Here is a 23,086-nt window from a genome sequence, read left to right on the forward strand (position 1 = left end):
ACTCCTGCCTCTGGTAAGAATTTTGAAAATTTCAATTCCCCAATTTAGATTTCATATCCATAGTTTTATAACCATTTTATTTTCTTACAGTTTGGCATTTAAAAATACAGAAAAGTACAGAGAATGTCATCAATATCTGGGTACCCACTACCTGAAATTAATAAAAATTTACATACTTTCATTTTGGATTCAGATTTTTAAATGAAATATATAGGGCATCTAAGACAGAGCTGATCTTCTCATTATTTTCCATCTCAAACCCATTCCCCTAACTCTTTTCACAGAGCCTTTTGAAATAGATATTGACTCTATTAGTATTTAGTCATTCATACAAACACATGTGATATTGCTTTCTGTTTTGTTTTTGTTTTGGTATTGGAAATTGAACCCAGAGGTGCTTTACCACTGCCCTACATCCCTGATCTTTTTATTTTTTATTTTGAGACAGGGTCTTGCTTTGTTGTTTAGGACTTCACTAAATTGCTGAGGCTAGCCTTAAACTTGTAATACTCTTGCCTCAGCCTCCCGAGTCACTGGGATTACAGATGTGCTCCACCACATCTTGTGTTACATTGTGTTTTTGAAATGTATAATTTATTTAAATTGTGTCCTTCTTTTACATGCTTCTTTAACTCAGTATCTAACTTGGGACATATTCATTTGGTCCAGGCACTTTTAGTGCTACATGGCCTTCTGTCATGAAATGAACAAGCACAATTTATTTATCCATTCTCTAGAATTTCAATAGGTATTTAGGTTATTTCTAGTTTTACACTATTACCACAGTTTTATCTTATCTTTGCATGTGCCTCTAGCTAAATACATGGAAGTTCTATGAACTTCATACCTGAAAATGGAATTTTGGAGTCATGATGAATTAGCCCTATCACCAATAATACATTGTTTTTTAAAAAAAAAAAACAGCAATAATGCAATAATAATTCTTGCACTATTTTCTAATTCTTTATTCATCAGCCATCTTTGCAGTTAAGGTATGAGGTCCTCTTATGGTTTCTATGAGCCAGAATGTTCACAGCTATGCCTTCTCCTCCTCCACAGCACTGAACATGATTGTGCTTGTGAGTAACTGGTGCTCAGCAGATGCGTGGTATGAGTAATGCTATTGGATTGGACTGAAGGCTATTTAAGAACAGGTGCTGATTTTTACACTTTTTCTTTTTCTTTCTTGACTCAGGATTTGTCACGAGAAGAGGGAAAATGTGATGGCATTATAAGGACATAGGGAAAGCATGGGGCCCCTTCCCCTCCATCTCTTATACTATCTTTTTAGTATTTTTTGCCTTTGTTCTTCTCTTAAATCTCACCTCAAAATCCATCTTCTCCCTCAATTCCATCTTGGAGGTTTCTCCTTCCTCACTCAATCCCCAGCTTGTCTTCTAGAGGTTTAGAGATCACATTTTCTGATTCACCACAATAAACTTTAAACTTTCAAACCCATTAACGGGACTTTGTCATTTTTGAGAAAAGAATTGACATTGTTTGGCATGAAAATGACTTCTGTAAATTCATTAAAAAAAAGTCAGCTTTCTTTTGTCTCTTCACTTCCACTAATTTTAATCTCTTTCTCTATCTTTCTTTTGCTCTCCTACTTTCCCTATGTTTATTTTCAAACCTTTTGTAACCCCTACTTCTTTCCACCTCTTACCATTCACCGTGTCTTGCGACTAACACCAGCTCCACTTGCAGGATTCTTGCTGTTGATCCCCTGCCTATTTCTATTAACATCTAGCTCATGTCTTGCCTTTGCTCGATGCAATTTCTGTTGTGGCCACTGACCTCTTTTACTGCTAATCCCATTACTCCCTAATGGGAAAACAATCAGGTGGTATGGATGCCCACCAGTAGCCAGGGATGTGGCCTGAATTTCTAGAGACCAACCACTGCTGTCTGCCGATGGCTGGACTTGCCAGAACACTGGTCTTTCTGCTTTGATTTAAAATCTATTCTTAGCAGATTCCTCCATGGAAACAGGGATCAGGGTGCAAGGTTGCAGGGGGCTTCTTGAGGCAGAGGCAAGAGGAGGCCTGGGGTGCCCAGGCCTTTCAGAGGGAATCGAACTCTTGCAGGAACATTAAATAGAGGACTTGGGAGTTGCTATTACAAGAACTTTTATTATTTCTTTATTTGACAATGTGTACTGATAGCTAGCTACAGAATAGGCAGTGTTCTAAGAGTTCTAGAAGCTGGCTGGGGCATGAACAAATAGCCAAGATCTCTATTGAGAGGAGGTTTGTATTCTAAAAGCCTTTTCCGTCCATTGTGGAGGGAAAAATCAGTTTTTTAAGAGGCTTATTTCAGCTCTAGTGTTTTTGGTTATCTGTTCTTTAATTCGATTCTGAACATTCATAGTGGTGGTGGGTGTGTATGTATATGTGCATAGGAGAGAGAGAGAAAGTTTTGGAGATAGATCTTTAGATATTGCCTAGAGTTCAGGGTACCTCTAACCCCCAAGGTTCTAATCCTGGCGAAGTTTCTGATTATTGCTTATCATCTCGTATGAGAAAGAATAACACTGTAATGAAATGGAAAGGAATATCACAGACTATTAAAAACAATACTTCATTTATAGATTTTTTTTGTTGTTTTCAAATTATTTATAATGAGAATTCATTCCTTTTATAATGAGCAAAATGAAAATCATTTATCAAAATGTACACATAAAAATATCATCTTCCTGATTAAAAAAAAAAAACAAGGGAGGGTCTGCGTGTAAATTTGTGCTGGGGGTTGTGTGGGTCACAGTTACTCCACCTTTGAGCTTGTGACCTAGCAGAAGAGAGTCTTGCTATCCACCATCACTTCCCAGCGGTAACCAATGCCCTGAGTATCTTAATACTACATCATTTCAGATAAACATACTACTGGAAGCTATGAAAGATAAGAATGGGAAATGGGCAAATCCTACTCACAAAGTAAAAATTGAAGAAAATTGCTAGATAGTGACTTCGGATGAAGCAGCACTCTCAATAATTTCTTCAAGGTCATGTGGTTAATTTATGCTGCATTTGTAAGTTATTGTGTATTTTAAAAATTAATGAAAGATTTAATTATGGCAGGGTTGCCTGTGACCTTTTGTGAAATGATTTCATCATAAATCTGCAGGCATTTCAGAACTGTTTTCCAGGATTCTAATAATTTGCTCTCAAATTAATGTTATCCAGCCAGTGAAGGAGTTGAGGTTGGGTAAAAGGATTGCGTTGGAATTGTGGTTTCCTAGCAATGGCTCATTCGGAGTCCTGGAAGGAGGTATCAGAGAAGATGGTGTGTGACTTTCCTGAATGCACAGCAGGTTTAAGTATTTACTTAGAGGAATGAGAAATATATCCAGTGTGTCAATAGGGAGAAATTGCATGTAGCCAGACTAGGTCATTGCAGAGCAGTTGATTTAGGGCACATTTAACTATATGTGAATGTGATGTGACACCTGGATCAATGACAGAACTCCCCTTCCTTCCTGGACACCACAGAGGTTCTCCTTTATTTGTAAATCAAGTCTATGCCTACCCCCAAGCTTGCTGGCAACCTGCAACGCCTAAGTTCAATTCCATCACTCTTGTATCTCTGACTTTCCCTGACCTCAGAAGCTCATGGAGAACAGCTAAGCTATCTCTGTGGGAGCAGATTCTTTCCACAGAAAGCTAACTATTATCATGGTCTGTGCATTCTGATGATTAACTCGCTCCAATAAAGTGAGGAGGAAGACCGGGCAGTGCAGAGGAATGCCCCATTTACAGCACACCAAAGGAGATCCTCTGTCTCAGAAGAGACTGATAGCCTACAGCTGTACTTCCAGGGTGGCAGGCTAGAATTTAGAAAACTCAGGGGACCCTGTGGACACTGGAGTTTGGAAGGAAAGCAAGTAAAATCTGGAAAGGAGGTCTTGGCTGAAGCCCTCCCTAGTTTACAGCAGCACTGGATGAGATCATTACTGTGTGTCTCAAGCAAGCAAGTATTCATGGGGCATGTGGCACTCTGTGACTCAACCTGCAAGATGAACAAGTTTCCCCTGAAAAGCTGTCAGCACGGATGAAAACTGGGTGTCAGGAAACTCGGGTTCCAGTGCTTTGTGTTCTTGAGCACTCACTATTTATCTGGACCTTGGTTTATAGCTAGCATATGAAGGAATTAGGCCAAATCTCATCCCTAAAGACCCTTCCAGCACTAAGTCTTTATAATCCTGTTTGTTCTCTTTCATGCCATAGGAATTCCTGACTGTAGACCAAGCCACAAAGACTGTTCAGGGTCAAATGCATAACTCTCCACATAGTAGATGCTGTAGATCTTGAGACAAATAGGACATAATTGAAACATTCTGGTTATAACTTCTCCCCAGATTTCTCCTTTCTTCCTCTAGTTTCATATATTTCATGTTGTTTTTGCTAATTTTGTCCAAACAGGCTATATAGAGCTGGAGGTAAGAGAACTGCTTATGTCTGAGCCTCAGTAACAAACTGTGTGTTCAATGATTGCAAATAAATCTTGAAACACTTAGAAAGGACTATGAGGCTTGCTAAAAGCACAGTGCTGCCAATTTTGTTAGAACAGTGGCCACAGCTGCCTCTATTTGACTCCTGACTTCCTCATTTCCTTGCTGTGTCACCTTGTTGGATGCATCATGTAACTTCTTTAGCTTCAGTTTCCTCTCCTGTTAAATGGGAACAATAAAAGAAATAATGATAATAAGTGAAATCTGTGTGAAATGGTTAGCATGCTCTCAGAGTTCAATGAGTTCTCCCTGATATGGGTATTATTAATTAATATTGTCTTACTTGATTAGCTTCTACCAAGTGCCCATCTTTGGCAAAGTCTTGTAGCAGAAATCATGGGAGTACAAAAACATTCTCACTGTCCTAAAATTCTCAGGCATCTGACAAAATATACAAAGTAAATAATTATAATTAAATACCGTTAGGTACCAATATAATAGTTTAAAAGTACAGACTTTTTGATTTATGCTAAATATACAGTACATTTTGACCTCAGAACTGTGTTAAACACTGCCATTATCCTCATTTTGAATGTGAGGAAACTGATGTCTTAATACCTGTGAGGAATTCTCCAGGGGTCCACGAGACTGGGCTCACATCCTGGCCTGATGTGAACACCCTTGCGCTTCCCTACTCCATTCCATACCTTTGAGACGATGACTATATGCTGTTTATGTGCTGCTTCCATGAGTTGCCAACTCCCATGATTGTTTACTCTAGCAAAGCGGGTAGGACACCGGAACATCCCGTGAGTTTTGATATGCACTTGCTACCAGTCCTACCCCAAATACGGATAAAGTGCTGTGGAAATTCAGAGGAGTGAGTGTTTTCTTCCCAAGAAGGAAATAAAGCAAGGAAGATGGAAGATAGTGGAGGACAAAACAGAAGAAGTTACCATTTGAATTACAATTAGAAGGAAAATTACTTAAGAAGGACCGAATAATTTCAAAACCTGTTTTGTAATTATGTCATATGCAAACTTTCAAAAACACAAGGAGAAATGGAAATTTGCAATCAGGAAAATATGTTAATAAACCTCAATTAGAAACCAATAGATTAAGTAGTCACAAAGTTAGTATGATTTTGAATATGAATAACATTATTAGAAAGCTTCATTTAAAGGTCCTACATAGAACCCTCCACATAACAACCGAGAATGAACGTTCTTTCCAAGCAAACACTTAATATTTTTAAGATTAATCATTCATTACGCCACATATAAAGTCTAAACTACTTTTGGAAGACTGATATCACTAAGGCTATGTTCTCTCTATGCATTGCAATTAAATAAAATATTTTAAATTAAAGAATCATAAGGAAAGTAAATATAAATACATATGTTTGGAAACAAAACCATGAGTTATTTAGGAGTAGTTTAGTTTCTTAAAGAGGCAATCATAATGGTCACTGTGAAATATTTCAGTTGGAAAGATTTCCTTCTGCCCCATTCTTCCCCAGCCAAGTACAGTCTATTATTTGAGGCTTGTGGAATGAGTAGGAGTTGGATAAGACAAGGTGTGTGGAAAGCCATGCCAAACAGAGGAAAGGCAGAAACTGGAAATCATGCTTCTGTTATTGGAAATCAATGGAATTTTGTTTTAACTTAAAGTTGTGAGAGATGATACAACACACAGAGGGAAATGAAAAGCTAATTCAGGGAGCTCACGTTCCAAGTTCTTTACATGATATTCTTGTCTAGGTCTTGTGACAGTTCAGGAACAAGAGAAGACACCTTGGATATCTTCAACACAGCGGCTGAAGTTGCAGAAGTGAATAAGACTGGTGGCCATTTTCATTATCAGGGCATGGAAGGGGGTCCTAATGCAGTTGGGCAATTCAGTGGAGGCATTTGAGAAAGAAGAAAGTCTGGAAGGAGCTAACAGAGTCAGCTTTGGCCTTGCTTTGCTTCTGAAGATGTCATTTGGGCAGATTACAATGGGAGTTGGTGGCTGGAAAAGTTCAAGATGCAGGTGAAGTCACTGAGGAAGGGAAAGGGAATGTCCTGGTGTTAAGTTGTGACAACCTGATCTTGTCTTAGTTGAGTTCATTCAAAAGTTCCTTCCAAAGTCATTCTGTAGCAAAGTCCACCTAATTTGTCTCCCAAGAATTGTTTATTCTTCCTTTTTGATATTTATAGTAGCTTCCTGGAAATGACTCTTTGTCCTTTCCCTTCTTAAAGGATCATGGTCAACCATATTTCTTTGAAGCTTCTTTCAGCTTTCATAGCTATCTGTAAAGCTGGTATAACTTGGGGTAGGAAAAAGAATCAAGTGACCGGGGTGGCGGGGGAGTTAGGTGACCCAGAGCTTTGCTCCTAGAAAGAGGTAAACATCTTTACAGAGCCTACTTCTCTAATTACATTTAGGGTGGCATTGTTTCCACCTAAATTATAGCAATTATATACCGAGATCCCATTTGAAATCATTTAATTAATGAGTAGCTAACCCTTTCTGTAGATGGAATTCTAATGAAGTCTTTTATTTTTGTGAGCCACCTCCCTCCCTCAAATTAATCACTCTCTTTCCAGAAAGACTTACTCAGGTCTGAATAGTGGATTAGAGGTGTGTTCTTTAGCATCCCAGGAAATCACATTTGTCTATGGAAATCCTAACACAGTCCAGGATGACAAGGGACAGAGCTGCTGCTTTTCCTCACCCACCGTCCCTCGAGATTGCTTTTAGCTTTCTAAACACCCTTCTTGCCACGTTCTTGAAGCCCCCCACCCCCCGCAAAAAAAAAGGCACATAAAGCCATTACCCCAATTTTGGAAGAAGTGAATTCTTTTGTTAGATCAAGTCTCTGTATTAATCAACTCAGACCTATATTGACTGAGCATCTGTTATATGAAAGAAGTGCCCATGGTGAAAAAGATGAGTGACTGAGATACATAAATCCTTCGTGTGGAAGGTCGCCAGAAAATAGTTAACTTGTACCCCTGAAGGTAGACATGGGGAATAAAAGAAAATAAACCTAGAAGCTGTCTTTCTAAAAGGGCCATTTTCTGCATCTCATTTTTTTAGCATATTTCACTGATTATAAAGTACCTTTTATCAGAAAACTAAAGGCTTGAGGGAAGTAATTTGTTCAAGGTCACCTAACTAATTTTGTGGCAGAGGAGAAATAGGAAAAGCCAAACCTTCTACTTCCCTGCATAGTTCTTGCCACTATGTCCAGACCACCTGCACATTAAACAACAACACAGACCACAAGAGGACTATCTGTGACCAGAGTCACATTAGCAGTGTGGACACTTAGCACTGGAGGAGGTTTAAAAAACAAAAGAAAGAGAGAGATGGCTCTGTAGGTATATAGAATCCAAGAAGATGAATCTGAAGTGGAGACAAAGACTCTCATGAAAAAAATCCATGTGGCAAAGTAAAAGGAAAAAGAAAAACAGAAGTAATAAATTCTAATTGATTTTTTTTCCTGAAAATCCATATAGTGAGAAATGAATTAGAGAATTCATTTATTTTGTTCCTGTGGTTAGGAGTTACTTCCTCTGAGAAACCAAAGGGTAGGCTACCCATTTCCAGACAGCAGTCATCTATGTTGATGAACGAGGTGTTAACTTTCTCCAAGGCTCAAGAGGGAGATAATCTCTCTCTGTGTCTGTCTCTGTCTCTGTCTCTCTTCACACACACACACACACACACACACACACACAGAGAGAGAGAGAGAGAGAGACTCACTAGAGCACTGGGGGTTATTAAGTACTTTGAAAAGGGATTTCAGCCAAATCTATTGAAAGTCCTTGATGAGAAAAGGATTGGATGGGCCTGCAGGGATTCCAACAATGACAATGATGATGGTGGCAATGATGGCAATGAACATTGGTTGTCTGTAGGGATTTAAAAAGATTTTTCACATGCTACATTATCTCACTTGGTGGAGTTCTGATTACATTAGTGATTATATTTCTTTGCATTAAGAAAGAGGGATAGGGTTACATTTTTCAAGGAGGAGAGCAAAACAGTTCAACTTGGCAATTGTAAGCAAATGGGACTGTTGGTAACAGAGGACTTGCCCTGCAAGAACTAGCTCCTCTTTGCCACAGACGGAGAATAAAACTCCACCTTCTCAAATTCTTTTGTTCCTTCCATTGGCCCACAGTGATCAATTAGCCATTCTCTGTTACACAACTACCATGGCTAGGAATTACTCTTCTTTATAGGACACAAAGAAGTACAAGAATTGTACTTAAGGAGCTTTCTAATTGAATAATGAAAAAAATTAATCAAAGATACAAGAAAATTAAGAAGTTCTGGATCAGTGGTCTGGAGCAATGGTGCTCAATGTGTGGTCCTGGGGCCAGTGACATCAGATTCACCTGGAACTTATGAGAAATGCAAATAATTAGGCACCCCACATGTACAAATGAGAAGCTTTCTGTGTGGGAAAAAATCTATGTGTAATAAGCCCTCTAAAAGCACCTCTGGTAACAGGCATGCTTGAACTTCTTAAGTAAGAGAGCTCAGTGTTGCCAGAAATATCACAGATTTTCTGGAAGAAATAGCACATGGTTTAGGAATCACATTATCCTTTGAAAGATTTCCCACGCCTTTGGCTCCTTCACCTTACCCATCTCTTGGTAGTCTGTCTTTAACTGATATACTAATTGGAATTGATATACACTTTATTCTTCTAAAAAATGATACCAGTATGAAGAAGTCGCATCCACTTTGTTGGCAGTGGGCTCCTTGACTTTAGAAGAATATTTACAGCTATTAAGAAACCCTGCCCTTGATGTTTGTTTCTCATTATTATTTATTAGAAGCAGTCTGGGATTTCTTTTTTTTTTCCAGTTCATGACCAAGTGGACCTTTTCCATGTTTGTCACCCCCAATGAAGCACCTATTTTCTGTTGATGGTCATCCTGATTTCTCTGTTGGAGTCTCATTTCCACAGATCATATTATGAATTTCAACATCTCTCCCATTTGTGTTTATGAAATGGGAAGAGAAATATTTGAATATGAATTAGTCCTTATTTTATCTCCTGTTTATTTTGTTATGCTTGCTGTTTGTCATTTCTTCAGCGTCTGCAGCTCTAATCAGATGAGCAGAAAAAGAATGTGATGTTGAACAGAATTAGGAAAGCCACATCCATGCAGAAACAAAAGCAAATGTCTGAGCCACTAATACATCACAGGAGGGGACTCACAGTGAACTGTGATCTTCCCAGAATGAGACTGATTGGAAGCATGGGGAATGTGTTAATGTCTGAAAGTGGTTAAGGGGTTTACCCCACTGATCTGAGTTGGGGCCCATCGAGAGCAGAACAAAGCTTATAATCCTACCAGCAATTTAAGTGATTATAATTTTCTGTCTGGCATATGAAAATAACCTCATGGGAAATCAGACTAGCATACTCCCAAGTGAAAATATTAGTATTTATCAATTTACAGTTTGGGGAAAAACTTAGGAATCATAGTATAAAGAAATCTGGGATAGAAGCCAAAGAAATGAGATAAAAGGAATATACCTGCCAAGATTGCAGAAGAGAAGAATCTACACCGGTCCACAAGTTCTAACTGAGCATATAATCTTGTGTTCAATCCTGAAATGAGCACTCTGAGTTAAAGAAACAGACATCCCAAAGAGTTGGGAAGACCAACATGGACATCTGTAGTGGCTCAATTGTAGTGGACATCTGTAATCAGCTAGACTGTGAACCTAGATCATCCTTGCATCCAGTTCACTGTAGCCCCCTGGGGAACAATCAAGCCTGAGGGTGGAGTTCTGTTCTTCCTAACCCTAGAGCATCCCTTGCCTTCTGGACAACTTTGACTGTGAGAAAGTTATCTCACAGCTTTTAGAGATTCACACGTCAGAGACCCCTAGAATGTCTGCCAGTTACTCTTCTCTCCCTATCCCTTCCTGATACATGTTCAGGTTTACTATTTGTGGAACCACTTCTTGGACAGGGAGGTGAAGAATGCTTTTGAGTCATATGGTCATCTGTGTTAGTTTCCTGTTGCTTCTGTAACAAATTACCATAAATTGGATGACTTACAAGAACGGAAATGAATTCTTTTATAGTTTTGGAGGACAGAATTTGAAATCAAAGGGTCAGCAGGACTGAGCTCCCTTTGGGTCTTTAGAGGAGAATTTATCCCTTTCTTCTTCCTTCTTCCAATGGCTCCAGGCATTTCTTGGCTTGTGGCTACATAACTCCAATTTCTGTTTGTCTTCACAGCCTTCTTCTCACTGCATGTCTCTCTTCTTTGTGTCAGTTACAAGGATACTTGTCATTGGATTTAGGGCTCACCTTGATAATCCAGGGGGATCTCTTTTGTTAGTCACCTTGTAATTGCTGTGACCAAAATATCTGACAAGAGCAACTCAGAGAAGGAAAGGTTTATTTGGGGCTCAAGGTTTCAGTTTCAGAGGTCCAGTCCATGGCTGACTGACACCATTGCTCTGAGCCAGAGGTGAGGCAGAGCATCATGGCAGAAGAATGCAGTGGAGGAAAGCTGCTTAGTTACTATCCAATAGTCCAAATTTTTAGTTCATTAAATGAACTAGTCCACTGATTAGGCTACAGCTCTCCTAACGTAAGCACTTTACCTATGAACATTCCTGCATTGTCTATTACATGAGCTCTGGGAGTGGGGGACACCTCATAACCAATCCAGAACCATCTCATCTTTGGAATCATAACTTATCTATATCTGCAAATACCTATTTCCCAAATGAGGTAATTTTTGTAGTTCCAGAGAATGGGGCATGATCATATCGTATTGGAAGCCACCTTTCAACCCAGTGTACCATCAGCCATTCTATTTCCATGTCTTAAACTTCGAGGACTGTGAATCACCCTAAATAACTTGATAAAATATATGAAATTTATTTATAGATAAATATACATGTTCCAATGAATATTAATTTCTGTTTAAAATTTCAAGGAATTCAAAATCCACCACCAACACCAAAGCCCAAATGTGTACTATAGGTTGAAATACAATTTCTGAATGGTAACATCCAACATTAACCACAGGTTTTCTTTGTTATCTGGCTAATGTAAATAGCCCCTGATATTGCCCCTTTTTTGTTCTAGATAATGTGTACAATTTTGTTAACTCATTTTAAGATCATCTTGAGTCTTGTACTTCTCTCCCTGAAGTGTTTGTTGGTATTGATCACATTGTATATAGAAACTCTTGAGCTGCTGTTATTGCTATTCAATCTCAGCTGTACCAAGCCTGTTTCTTTTATCCGATACTTATGTCATTACCAGGAGGAGAAACTGACATTTCTCATGGTTGCGTCACATCTTATTAAATTCAGCCTATCTCCTTAGACTGTCAGGACCTTATTGGGTCCAATTCTTCCAGCAAGTGTATCGACTGTTTCTTCCAGCATTATATCATCAGAAAGTTCAGTTTTCATTGATGACCATTATTTCCATGTCTTCAAATCATTAATAAAAAATGATGAACAAGACAATAGACAATAGAAACTTACAGCTAACTATTTATACCTCCCTCCTGGTTATTTTTAATACTCTAATTAGGTGTTGTTCAGCCTCATAATTTTACTAGCACTTGACTCTTTTTTTGCTTTTCATTTTTTTTAATTGCTATGGCAGCCCTGCCAGTTACCCTGCTGACATCCAGGTAAATCCTGTGCCTCATATTTCCCTCTTCTGTCTGCCTAGCCAACCTTTCATAGAAAGGCATGAGATTAATCCATGGTGATGTATTTTGTGATCCATGAAATTACTAAACTCTTTGGAGTAGGCAGAAGTGTTCAGTTTAGCATCACAAACATCCTGCAACTCAGAGAGCTCCAATCAGGGAGGACTCACAAGAGGAGGTGTCTTTTGAATGTGGGAGAATTTTGATAGGCTGGATAGAGAAGGAAGGAGACATTTGTCAAGGTCCTCTCACATCTTTCATTTTTTTTTCTTGATGAGCTTATCAGTTGAATTCATCTCTCTTCAAACAAGTAGACATTTATGATAGGAGAAAGCTGTTTTGTTAAAGATTTGAAATGTAGAGATTTGTAACCTCTGAATGAATTCAGAATGAAAAGATAGAAATACCTTGGTGGATGGCCTGGCATTGATGTGTGGGATCTGGAAACCACTGGATCTAGCAAGAATGCAACAAAACCAAGAACCAGGAGAGACAGTCAAGTTCACTCCCCACAGGGTGTACCATATATGCAGAGTGTTCTCTCAGGGCTTCTACCCAAAGCTGAGCAGATGCTGATACTCGTACAAAGACTCTACAGTTTTACTAAAGGAGAGACCCCTCAGTTGCTCCCTCGAAGTCTGTTTAATCTTACTTGACATAAAGTTTTTATTTTAGTTTTATCTGATAACACATTCAAAGTTGTTTCTTGAGATATATTTTCAGTTTATGATCTACAAAGATAATCCTGTTTCTTTCCCCATTTCACAATTGTTTTTAAATCCCATTTCTCCTTGTCTTTCAAACCACTGAAGGAACTATCCTATGAGAGAGTTATTCTCTTAGTTTTCATCATGACAGTATGTGAGCCTGGGCAGAGGACATTCCAGGGCTGTAGTGTGTCTTAGTTTCAAGAAATGGAAACCATCCAGTGTCTGAAGGACTCCAGTTCCTTCAGACTTGTTCTAAGCTCCTGGCATGATTAGTCACCCTTTACATCAAGGTGATAGATGTCTTGCTTTGTAATTGCAAGACGTGCCACCCGAGTAGAGTATGGATGATCCGTCTTTTTTTTTCCCTATTTTTCTAGAGATGATTGATCATTCATAGGGCTCTCAACTGCTGGGCTTTGAAAAGGTCAGTATTGATTATCTAAGTCATGCTGATGGTGTGCTTCTTTACTATACATAAATATGATTTCCTTTTATGAGACTGCTATGATTTTCAGAGGAGGAGAGGGGAGAGGGCATTCATGTGAGTTAGGCAATGGAAATTTCACCTACAACACATTTAGATACAGTCACAGAATTTGAGGAATGGCAGAGTCATACTTTAGATTAGCTAATCCACTCCTCTTTCAATACACACACACACACACACACACACATACCAATTTACAGATGAGGAAACTGAGTCCCTGTCAATGCACATGGATAGGTGAAATCCCAGTGTTTGCATTAAGGAGAAATGGGAAGGCTATAGTTCCAAATGTGAACAATGGTTTTACCTGGGGTTTGGATTGTTGTACAACTTTTCTACATTTTAAATCTTCCTGGAAAGCACATATATGACTTTTGCAATTAGGAAAAAATGTTTAATGTTAAACTCACTGGGAATGCCATGCTGATTAGCTGGAACTGTGAGGACAGTGGACTCCTTCAGTGGCCTTCCAAGAGTTCATTTTGGAAGGACAGGAAAAGTCCAGGCTGCGGTCCAGTCCTCTATCCTTAGTTCTGGTACATTACTGACTGACAATGGGCCTTCTCTGCTTGTCTTTCCTGCCCTTCCCCAAACACTTAGAGTCTTTGGCCACTTCAGCCTCCGCTCTGAATGGCAGTTAGTGAAAGTGGACTACAAGTCTATCTTCAGCCGGCGCTGCACCAAGGAGGACTATCAGACCTGGCACCTGCTCAATCAGGTACAGCCGAGGGTGGGGCATGCTGGCCTCTAGGGAGAGGAGCTCCTGCAAGCTTGGGTCAGTATTTAGCCTGGGGCCTTCCTATCAGAGGAGGAAGGTAGCAGGATATCTGAGCAGTGGGTGTGGGTTCAGGGGACATACCAGGCCTAGCACGGGTACAAGATATTTAGGGACCATTTGGCCCCTGGGATCCTATGTATGTGATCATTGAGATGTCTCAGCTACCTGGGGAGAGGAGGTGATGATAACCTGGAGATTTAGCTGTATGTGCAGAGAAGTGAGCATCAGGCATATTCACTAGGAGGCCCTGCCACTGTGGAGAGTGAGAATATATCTTAGGCCAGACTGAAGTAAGGGCCCTGGGGTGTCAGGAAGAGGCTCACAGAGTGCAAGGTGGATGGGTCTGCCGATGACTGATACCCGTTACTGTGTAATAGGGGCAGGTGTCTGCACTCTTTAGAACCCTGTGGCTATGTAACTTGTAGCAACTTCTCTTTTAATCTCTAGCTTAAGAATTAGGAGTTGGGTACTGTCATTTGGCAGATGGAGGGAACTTGGGGGTCAACTTCAATTTTACTGTGAAGATGACAGGATATTGCGTGCCACATGTGGGCTTTGTTCCACCTGATATTCTGCTGAAGCCACATGGCTTGTGCCCTGGTGGTTCACGGGGATGGTTCAGGAGTCTTTGCAGTCTCTATAGACAAGGAGAAGAAACAGGGTGATGTGGATATCAGGGGATGGGGTGGATGGAGGGATGGGGTGGGTGGAGGGATGGCGTGGGCCAGCCTCCCACAGTGATCCTTTTGTGGGGTAGCAATTTATTCTTGAAATTGCTGGATGGTTCCTGAGGATAGATTTGCTATACTGAGTAGCACAGAAGGTAGAGCAGAGAAGGACAAGGCCAGTGTCTCTTGCTGAGAAGCTGGCTTATTTCAGCTCCTTTATATTTTTCTGCCTCTCTCACTATGGACTTTCTCTCTAAGGGAGAGCCTTGCGTCATGGGAGAAAGAAAAATATTCAAGAAACGCAAGCCAGGAGCTCAGTGTGCCCTGGGCCGAGACTACTCGGGGTCAGTGGTCTCAGAACCCTGTGTCTGTGCCGATTGGGACTTCGAGTGGTGAGTCCTATGGCATTTTATCACCGATTACAACCTGATTTTTACCTGTCTGTGGAGTGGGGTTGAAGAAGGAGGTAGGAGAAAAAGGCATGTTCCAGAGACAGGATGTATGTCCCCTGGTCAGGTTACGAAGCCATGTGGGAGCTCTGCACTGCTGGGAAGAAGGCAGGCCAAGGCATTTTAACAGGGATGGTCACTGCTGTATCGGAGCAGCATCTCCAAGGCTTCCCTCATCTTCAGTGAGCAGATGTATTGGACAGTCATAGAGGGGTTGGGCTGGGCACAGAGGGAGCTTAGAGAGCCTTGGATGTTGGCCTGCAGGCCTGTTTCCTCAAACTGTGCTTCACGTGAACTGTCTGCCATGATTTCCTTTGCTTTCCATTTTCATTGATATATAATATTTGTATACATTTATAGGGTGCAGTGTGATAATGTGCATGTGTATGCAATAGATGATGATCAACTCAGGATAATTAGCACTTCCTTCTGCTCAAACATTGATCATAGTTTGGGTTGGGAGTCTTTGGACTCTTCTAGTTATTTTGAAATATTGAATAAAATGTTGTAGACTATAATTCTCTAATGACAATGACAAAGAATAACTTTTAATCTCACCTGTTCAGATTGCATCCTCACCCTACAGCCCATGACTCCCAAATATTTAAACACTTACCTCCAGACCTGGCCTCCCTCTCCTTTTGGACAGATATGTCTCTAGCTATCTCCTCAGCATACATCTCTTTAGTTTTTAAGAGGAAAGTCAAGCTGGAAACGGTGGCACATGCCTGTAATCCCAGTGGTTCAGGAGATTGAGGCAGGAGGATTGTGAGTTCAGAGCCAGCCTCAGCAAAAGCGAGGCGCTAAGCAACTCAGTGAAACCCTGTCTCTAATAGAATACAAAATGGAGCTGGGGATGTGGCTCAGTGGCAGAGTGAGTTACATTCCTGGTAATACCCCATCCCCCCCCCCCAAAAAAAAAAAGTGAGGGAAGTCAAACTTGATGTGGCCCAAGGAAAACTGTTCTTAAATCCTCTTAGTGGAAGAAGGTGCTGTTCAGTGTTTCCAGTCTTGATAGAGCACACAGCTATCCACTCAGAAGCTGAAGTAAAAATCTCCTTCTCCTCATCCTCAGACCCAGGACACTGAGTCCTTGAAGTTCTACGTCCACAATGCACTATGTCCCAAAGTTCTTCCACCATCTCCAAAAATATGGATGCTTCCAAGAGTTACTCTCTTTCTCCCTCCAGCATTGCCACACTAAAATCCATTTATCAAATTATACTTGAATAAATCCAATTCAGATCTCATAACTCCTATGACTAAAGTGCTCCAATGGCTTCCCTCCCTCCTTAAATTATAGTCCAGTCTTCTTCTGGCCTGTTCTGTTGTAGGTCATTTGGCTTTGGCTTACCTGGATTGAAATTTCTTACTATACTTCCCTCTTTCCCTGCATTGCAGTCATACCATTTCCTTGAACTTAATTAATCCAGACTCATTCATAGAAGAAGGAACAAGAAGTATAAGAATTTTTCCCAAATCTCATGATGGCTGGCACCTTTGAATATGTCATGTCTCAGCAAAATTATCAGCTTCTCAGAAATGTCTTCTGAGACCACCTAATCTCATCTGTGCCCTAGCACTCTCCAACACATTGTTGTATTTCGATGTCTCCTTATTATTAAACACCATTTGAAATGATCATGTTTTTGAATGTTTTATTATCACCCATCTTTCCCCAGTAGAATGCAAGTGCTCTGAATGCAGGAACTTTTGACTTTCCTCATTGTGGAATTCAGTGTCTAGCACACAGTAAACTGTCGGTGAAGAGTTGTAACATGTTTCTGAATGTTCTTTTCAGAAGGGTCAAAAACCTCTCCAGAGCTGGGAATGTGTGGATATCCCTCTGATCCCAGTTGGATGAATTCTTCCTTTGTGTCCAAGTCAAAAGCTAGTGTTTTATTTGATTATAGCTCATCCCAGGTTAAAAGACAAAGCTAAGGGCTCAAGCGTGAGCCTATGAACATGGAAGGGGCTGAACAATGATACAGTTGCATTGGGGCTTTTCTGAGCTGAATAACAAAGGTCAGTCCAGAGAAATGGATGATGTAGAGAACAAGGGATTTAACTGTCAATCCATGGGTGCAGAACAGCTGCCCCTGACCAATAGCCTTCCTCTTTCTGTCCTCACGGATTTGAAACAAGAAGCTTGCTCTGTTTCCCACTTTCTACTAGGAAAATAACTGACAACTGCAAGCCAAGTGGGTGACTGACTTCTCCCTACCTGCTTTCGTTCTTTAGAAAGCTTGACTTTAGTGAGATTTTATCAAATGGAAGGTACTAAACAGAATTTAAACTTCAGTAGCTGGGTCCCTTCTGTGGCAATTTTGATCCTTTGGGAAGAAAGACTATTTTCACAGTTAGAATAAATAATTTTAATTATTAACCACAATCAATTAAAACAGTCAAAGCAGTGTGTACTGTAGTTCACTCAGAATTATGGCTTGTGACAGATTGATGTCAACTTGAATAATCAGCAACCGAATGTTTCGGGCAACTTTTGTCTTTCTGCAAACTAGTTCCATTGAAGCACCCTATCTCTGCCTCAACCTATAGAGATATATTCCATATTTATATCCTGTATCTCTCCAGACACAATAGATGCTCACCCATTGTTGGGAGGCCACAGAAGTGAGAAGGAACAAGAACTCTAACATATATTTCCATTAGTAATTCCATTAACATTTATTGGTGTGGATAAAAATTCCAGTGCTGATCTTGGGATTTTTTTTTTCTTAATCTCTGTGTCTTTGTCTCCTAGCACAAAATAGAAATAGATTATATGTAGGACCCATTGGGTCCTAGGGAGAACTGAATGAATGAATGGATGGATGGATAAATATGCATCATGAATATAGATAAGGCATTCATCCAAGTGATGACCATACAACACATAGTTGCTATTGGTGGTGCTGCTGCTGTTGTGAATCTTGGACCGACCCCAGGGTTAAGTGGTCCCTGTTGTATCCTTAGCAACTGAGCTAGAGCTTACACATCCACTTAAACACAGTCTTCAGAGTAGTACTTTTGGGTATTACCTATTTATTTTAATGCTGGTGGCATTGTTTCTAAATCATTATTTAGAGATTACTGTCATAATCCATCTCTAAATGAAGTCTGGTGGGTGGGGAGGGCAGCTCTTGCAAGGCATCCTGTGGTTCTCACCTTTGCATAGAAATTCCACCTGGATCCAAGGCCCTGTATCATCAGGACCTTCACTGCTGGCTTTTAATGAGGAGAGATTAAGCATCTTGACCATAAGTTACTTGACCAAGCTTACATAGCTGGGTTTTAAATAATGCAGGACTAGCTAAATCTCTTGTTCTTGCCTCTATTTCATCCATTTCTCAAGAAATCAAACAAGTCTTATTCTTTCATATTTACTTTAGGTTTCAGAAGAAACAGGGTATCCATGTTCAGCTACTCTAAAATCAAAATTCATCTCCAAGCAACCTAGGTTTACCACTGTTGATGAAAGTTCTTATGGAATGTTTCATTAATTGTAAAACAATTTCAAATACAGTAGTTTTGACCTTTAGTGATAGAATTTTAAGAGGTATATGGTCTCCAAGACGCCTCTATCACTTATTTCTTTTTCTTTTTTGTTTATTTCATTTTTATGTTTTTATTATTGTGTTATAGTCATATATAATATTGGGGTTCATTCTGACACAATCATAAAAGCGTGGAATATAATTTGTTCCTCTTTAGCCCCCCAATTTCCCCTTTCTCTTCCCACTTCCCTACCCCTATGCCCCTTCCTCTACCTTACTGTCTGTCTTCAATTTATTTAGAGTTTTATTTTAATTAGTACTTTGTAGATATACATAAATGTGAAGTTCACTCTGGTATATCGATATCATATATGTACATAGCATAATTTGGTCAATTTCATTCTACCTCTTTTTCCTTTCCCTGGTCTCTCCCCCTCAATCACCTTCCTGTGATCCACTGATCTACCTTTTATTTTCACAGGATTCCACCTTTTGTATTCCCTTGTTTTGCTCTAGCTTCTGCATATGAGAAAACAGTCAACCCTTGACTTCCTGAGTCTGGCTTATTTCACTTAGCATGATGTTCTCTAGTTCTATCCTTTTAGCAACAAATGCCATAATTTAATTCTTCTTTATTACTGAGTAAAACTCCATTTGTGTTTGTGTGTGCATGTGTATAATCTTCTTTATTCATTCATCCATTGATGGGCATGAGGGCTGGTTCCATAACTTGGCCATTGTAAATTGCACTGCTATAAACATTGATGTGCTTGTATCACATTGATTTTAGTTCTTTAGAATAAATACCAAGGAGTAGGAAAGCTGGGTAATATGGTGATTCCATTCCTAGTCTTTTTAGGAATCTCCAGGCTGCTTTCCAAAGTGGTTGTACTAATTTTCAGTACCACCAATGATGCATGGGAGTGCCTTTTGACACACATCCTCATCAGCATTTTTTATTATTTGTGTTCTTGATGATTGCCATTCTGACTGGAATGAGATGAAAATGCAAATAAAAACTACATTGAGATTTCATCTCACTACAGTTTTTTTATATGAGATATGATTGATGATTATTATCATTAAGAGCATCAAGTCTTGGATGCTTGTTTACATTGCTTGAGATTGACACCATTCTTCTACTTTTTTAATATGAAGTATGATTGACCACAGACATGTAAATATATATATATATATATATATATATATATATATATATATATATATTCCATAACAATTCTGGGCCTCTTACTCTTTCAAACAATTTTAGTACTATTTTTTTCTAGGTCTGTGAAGAATGTCATTGGTATTTTGATGGTGATTGCATTGAATCTGTGAAACACTTTTGGTACGTGGCTATTTTGATGTATTAATTCTGCCTATCCAAGAACATGGGATGTCTTCTCGTCTTCTAAGATATTTGATGTCTTTCTTCAGTGTTTTAGTTTTCGTTATGAAAGTTTTCACCTTTTTGATTACATTTATTCTTAGATATTTTTTTTCTTTTTTGAAGTTACTATGAATGGGACAGTCTACCTGATTTCTTTCTCAGCACATTCATTATTGGATTATAGCAAAGTGATTGATTTATGTATGTTGATCTTGTATCCTGCTCCTTTTGCTAAATTTGTTTATTAGCTCTAGAAGTATTCTGGTGAAGTTTTGGGAGTCTTCTATATAAGAGATAATGTCATCAGTAAATAGCAATAATTTAAATAGACACTTCGCAAAAAAAATGGCCAACAAACATTGAAAAAATGTTCGACATCCTTCATAATCAGAGAATAGTAACAATATGCAATATGACTAAAAAGTATGCTTCCCACCATTTCTGTGTGTGGGAGAAGTAGTTTTTTGATTTCTGAAAGTTCTGGGTTATTTACAGTGGTTTGGGGAAACACTGGGTCTGAATATTTGAAATTATCTTCTGTGTCTTTAAGTCATTTTCAATTAACATAGGTCAGGTTTTGAAATTTAGTTTTTTCAACAAATATAGTTTGACTCTTTGTGTTTAAGGTGATGCTAGAGATCAGTGCAAGGCAACCATTTCATAGCTTTGTCTCCTTCTCAATGGTACCCCCTACCAGGAAGTATGATTAGCTAAGGAATGTGAAGTGCCCAGCTTGGTTAGCAGAAGCAATTATGCACATTCCATTTAGTTGTTTCCCCAAACCAAATCAGGACATCGTCATTTCGTTGGTCCAGGCACAGTGTAAGTCTCAGAGACAGCAGGAAGAGGATGTAACCTAGTTTAGTTGGGTTGGAGGCTGGGGAGAGCAGGTTGATTATCTTCACTGTGTGGAAGAGTTGAGGAACACAACCTGGATTCACAAAGGGAAGGTAGTTTCTACCTGTGCGCCCCCTCTTCTTGAAGAGAGGAGCTTTATTTGTAGGGCATCATTGACTTTCACAACTTGCAGCCAAGCAGGTGTCAATAATAAGCATGAACATGGCACCAATATGGATGTTTCAAAATAAGAGCCTCATAACTCCCCCTGCCTTGAACTTACTCTAGAGAGCAGTTCTGCAGCAACCTCCATCATGATGCAGGTGATGAGCCAGGACCAAATTCTCACTGAGAATTAGGGGTGTTAGAGACTAGCAGGTAGTTAGAAAGGGGAGCATAAGGGGCTTGCTCTGAAATGAGGGCTCCCTTGTAAGCAGCCCTCTGGGAGACCCAAATGTATTTTTTCAGTGAGAAACCAGGTTAGACCCATAAACCAGGTTATGGTATGTAGTCCTCTTCTTTCCTATTTACCCATCTGCTTACTTGACAAGAACTTTTGCTGAGCACCTACTATGTACCAGGTGTTGCACCAAGTCTTATGCATCCATTTTCTTTCTTAATCATCTCAACCAACTCCTGGGAAGAGAGTTTGCTATTATGGGCATTTTATAATAGACATGAACAGAGAGGTTAATTCACTCAAGATAATAATATGACTTCAGATCCTGAGTCTTAGTATGTTGTGGTGGCTACTTTTCTTATCTAGTATGGGGCCAAATCCTCGGAGCAAGGTTGCCCAGTGTTGATGTAGAAGACAGAGGGAAAGAGATTTTGGTGGGCCACATAAATTCAGGTGGGTCTAAAATTATTCAACCTTCAGTATTATGCATATGAAGCACAAGCAAGAATGATTTTTCTATAGTGGACAAGCCAAAGTATAAACAAGACAATAAACAATGCATAAACAAGAGTTATTATACTAAAAGAAGGCATAACAGAGAATAATAAAGCATATCATTGAGAGCTAAATTTTGTGGGCCAAAACGACAGTGCCCATTATAGTAATCACTAGTCACGTGATGATTCACATTAAAATGAAATCAAATTTAAAAATAAATTCCATTGTTATACTGGTTAGTGTCTACCATATTGAACAGCATAGCTATAAAACATTTCCATTTTTGTAGCAAGATCTATTGTAGAGCAATGGTTCTTTATTTATTTATTTTTATTTTTAATTTTAATTTGTTACATATGACAATAGGATTTATTACAATTCATATTACACATATAGAGCACAAGTTTTCAAATCTCTGGTTGTACACAAAGTAGAGTCACATCCTTCGTGTCTTCATACATGTGCTTAGGGTAAGGATGAGCATCGCATTCCACCATCTTTCCCACCCCTGTGTCCACTCCCTTCCCCTCCCTCCCCTTTTCCCCTTTGCGCTAGCTAGAGTTCATTTAATCCTCCCATCCCCCCCACTACTCACAGCATATTATGGATCAGCATCCTTAAATCAGAGAAATCATTTAGCATTTGTTTTTGGGGGATTGGCTAATTTCACCTAGCATTTTATTCTCCAGCTCCATCCATTTACCTGCAAATGCCATGATTTTCTTTTCTTTTAATGCTGAGTAATATTCCATTGTGTATATATACCACAGTTTCTTTTCCATTCATCTACTGAAAGGCATCTAGATTGGTTCCACAGTTTAGCTATTGTGAATCGTACTGCTATAAAGCACAATTTTTTTCATCTATACTGATGTGGTTGTGTCCCTGTAATATGCTGTTTTTAAGTCCTTTGGGTATAGACCAAGGAGAGGGAAAGCTAGGTCAAATGGTGGTTCCATTCCCATATTTCCAAGGAATCTCCAGATTGCTTTTCATATTGGCTGCACCAATTTGCAGTCCCACTAGCAAATTATGAGTGTGCCTTTTCCCCCACAACCTCGCCCATACTTATTGCCCTTTGTATTCTTAATAGCTCTCATTCTGACTGGAGTGAGATAAAATCTTAGAGTAGTTTTGATTTGCATTTCTCTAATTGATAGAGATGTTGAACATTTTTTCATATATTTGTTGATTGATTGCATATCCTCTTCTGAGAAGTGTATATTCAGTT

At 39.4% G+C, this 23,086-nt stretch overlaps 1 protein-coding gene across 1 annotated transcript in view; it reads left to right on the forward strand.

The window, feature by feature from the left end:
• Sorcs3 (sortilin related VPS10 domain containing receptor 3) overlaps positions 1 to 23,086 on the forward strand; it is a 606,876-nt gene that overhangs the window by 535,465 nt on the left and 48,325 nt on the right. Inside the window, exons 15-16 of the mRNA XM_046450521.2 lie at positions 13,942 to 14,059; positions 15,046 to 15,179. Of these exons, the coding sequence (XP_046306477.1) occupies positions 13,942 to 14,059; positions 15,046 to 15,179 (252 nt within the window). The remainder of the gene's footprint in view (positions 1 to 13,941; positions 14,060 to 15,045; positions 15,180 to 23,086) is intronic.

The sequence above is a fragment of the Marmota monax genome, unplaced genomic scaffold (assembly GCF_021218885.2).
Source record: "Marmota monax isolate L192 unplaced genomic scaffold, Marmota_monax_Labrador192_F-V1.1 WCK01_AAM20220418_F8-fsc00004, whole genome shotgun sequence".
Lineage (NCBI taxonomy): Eukaryota > Metazoa > Chordata > Mammalia > Rodentia > Sciuridae > Marmota > Marmota monax.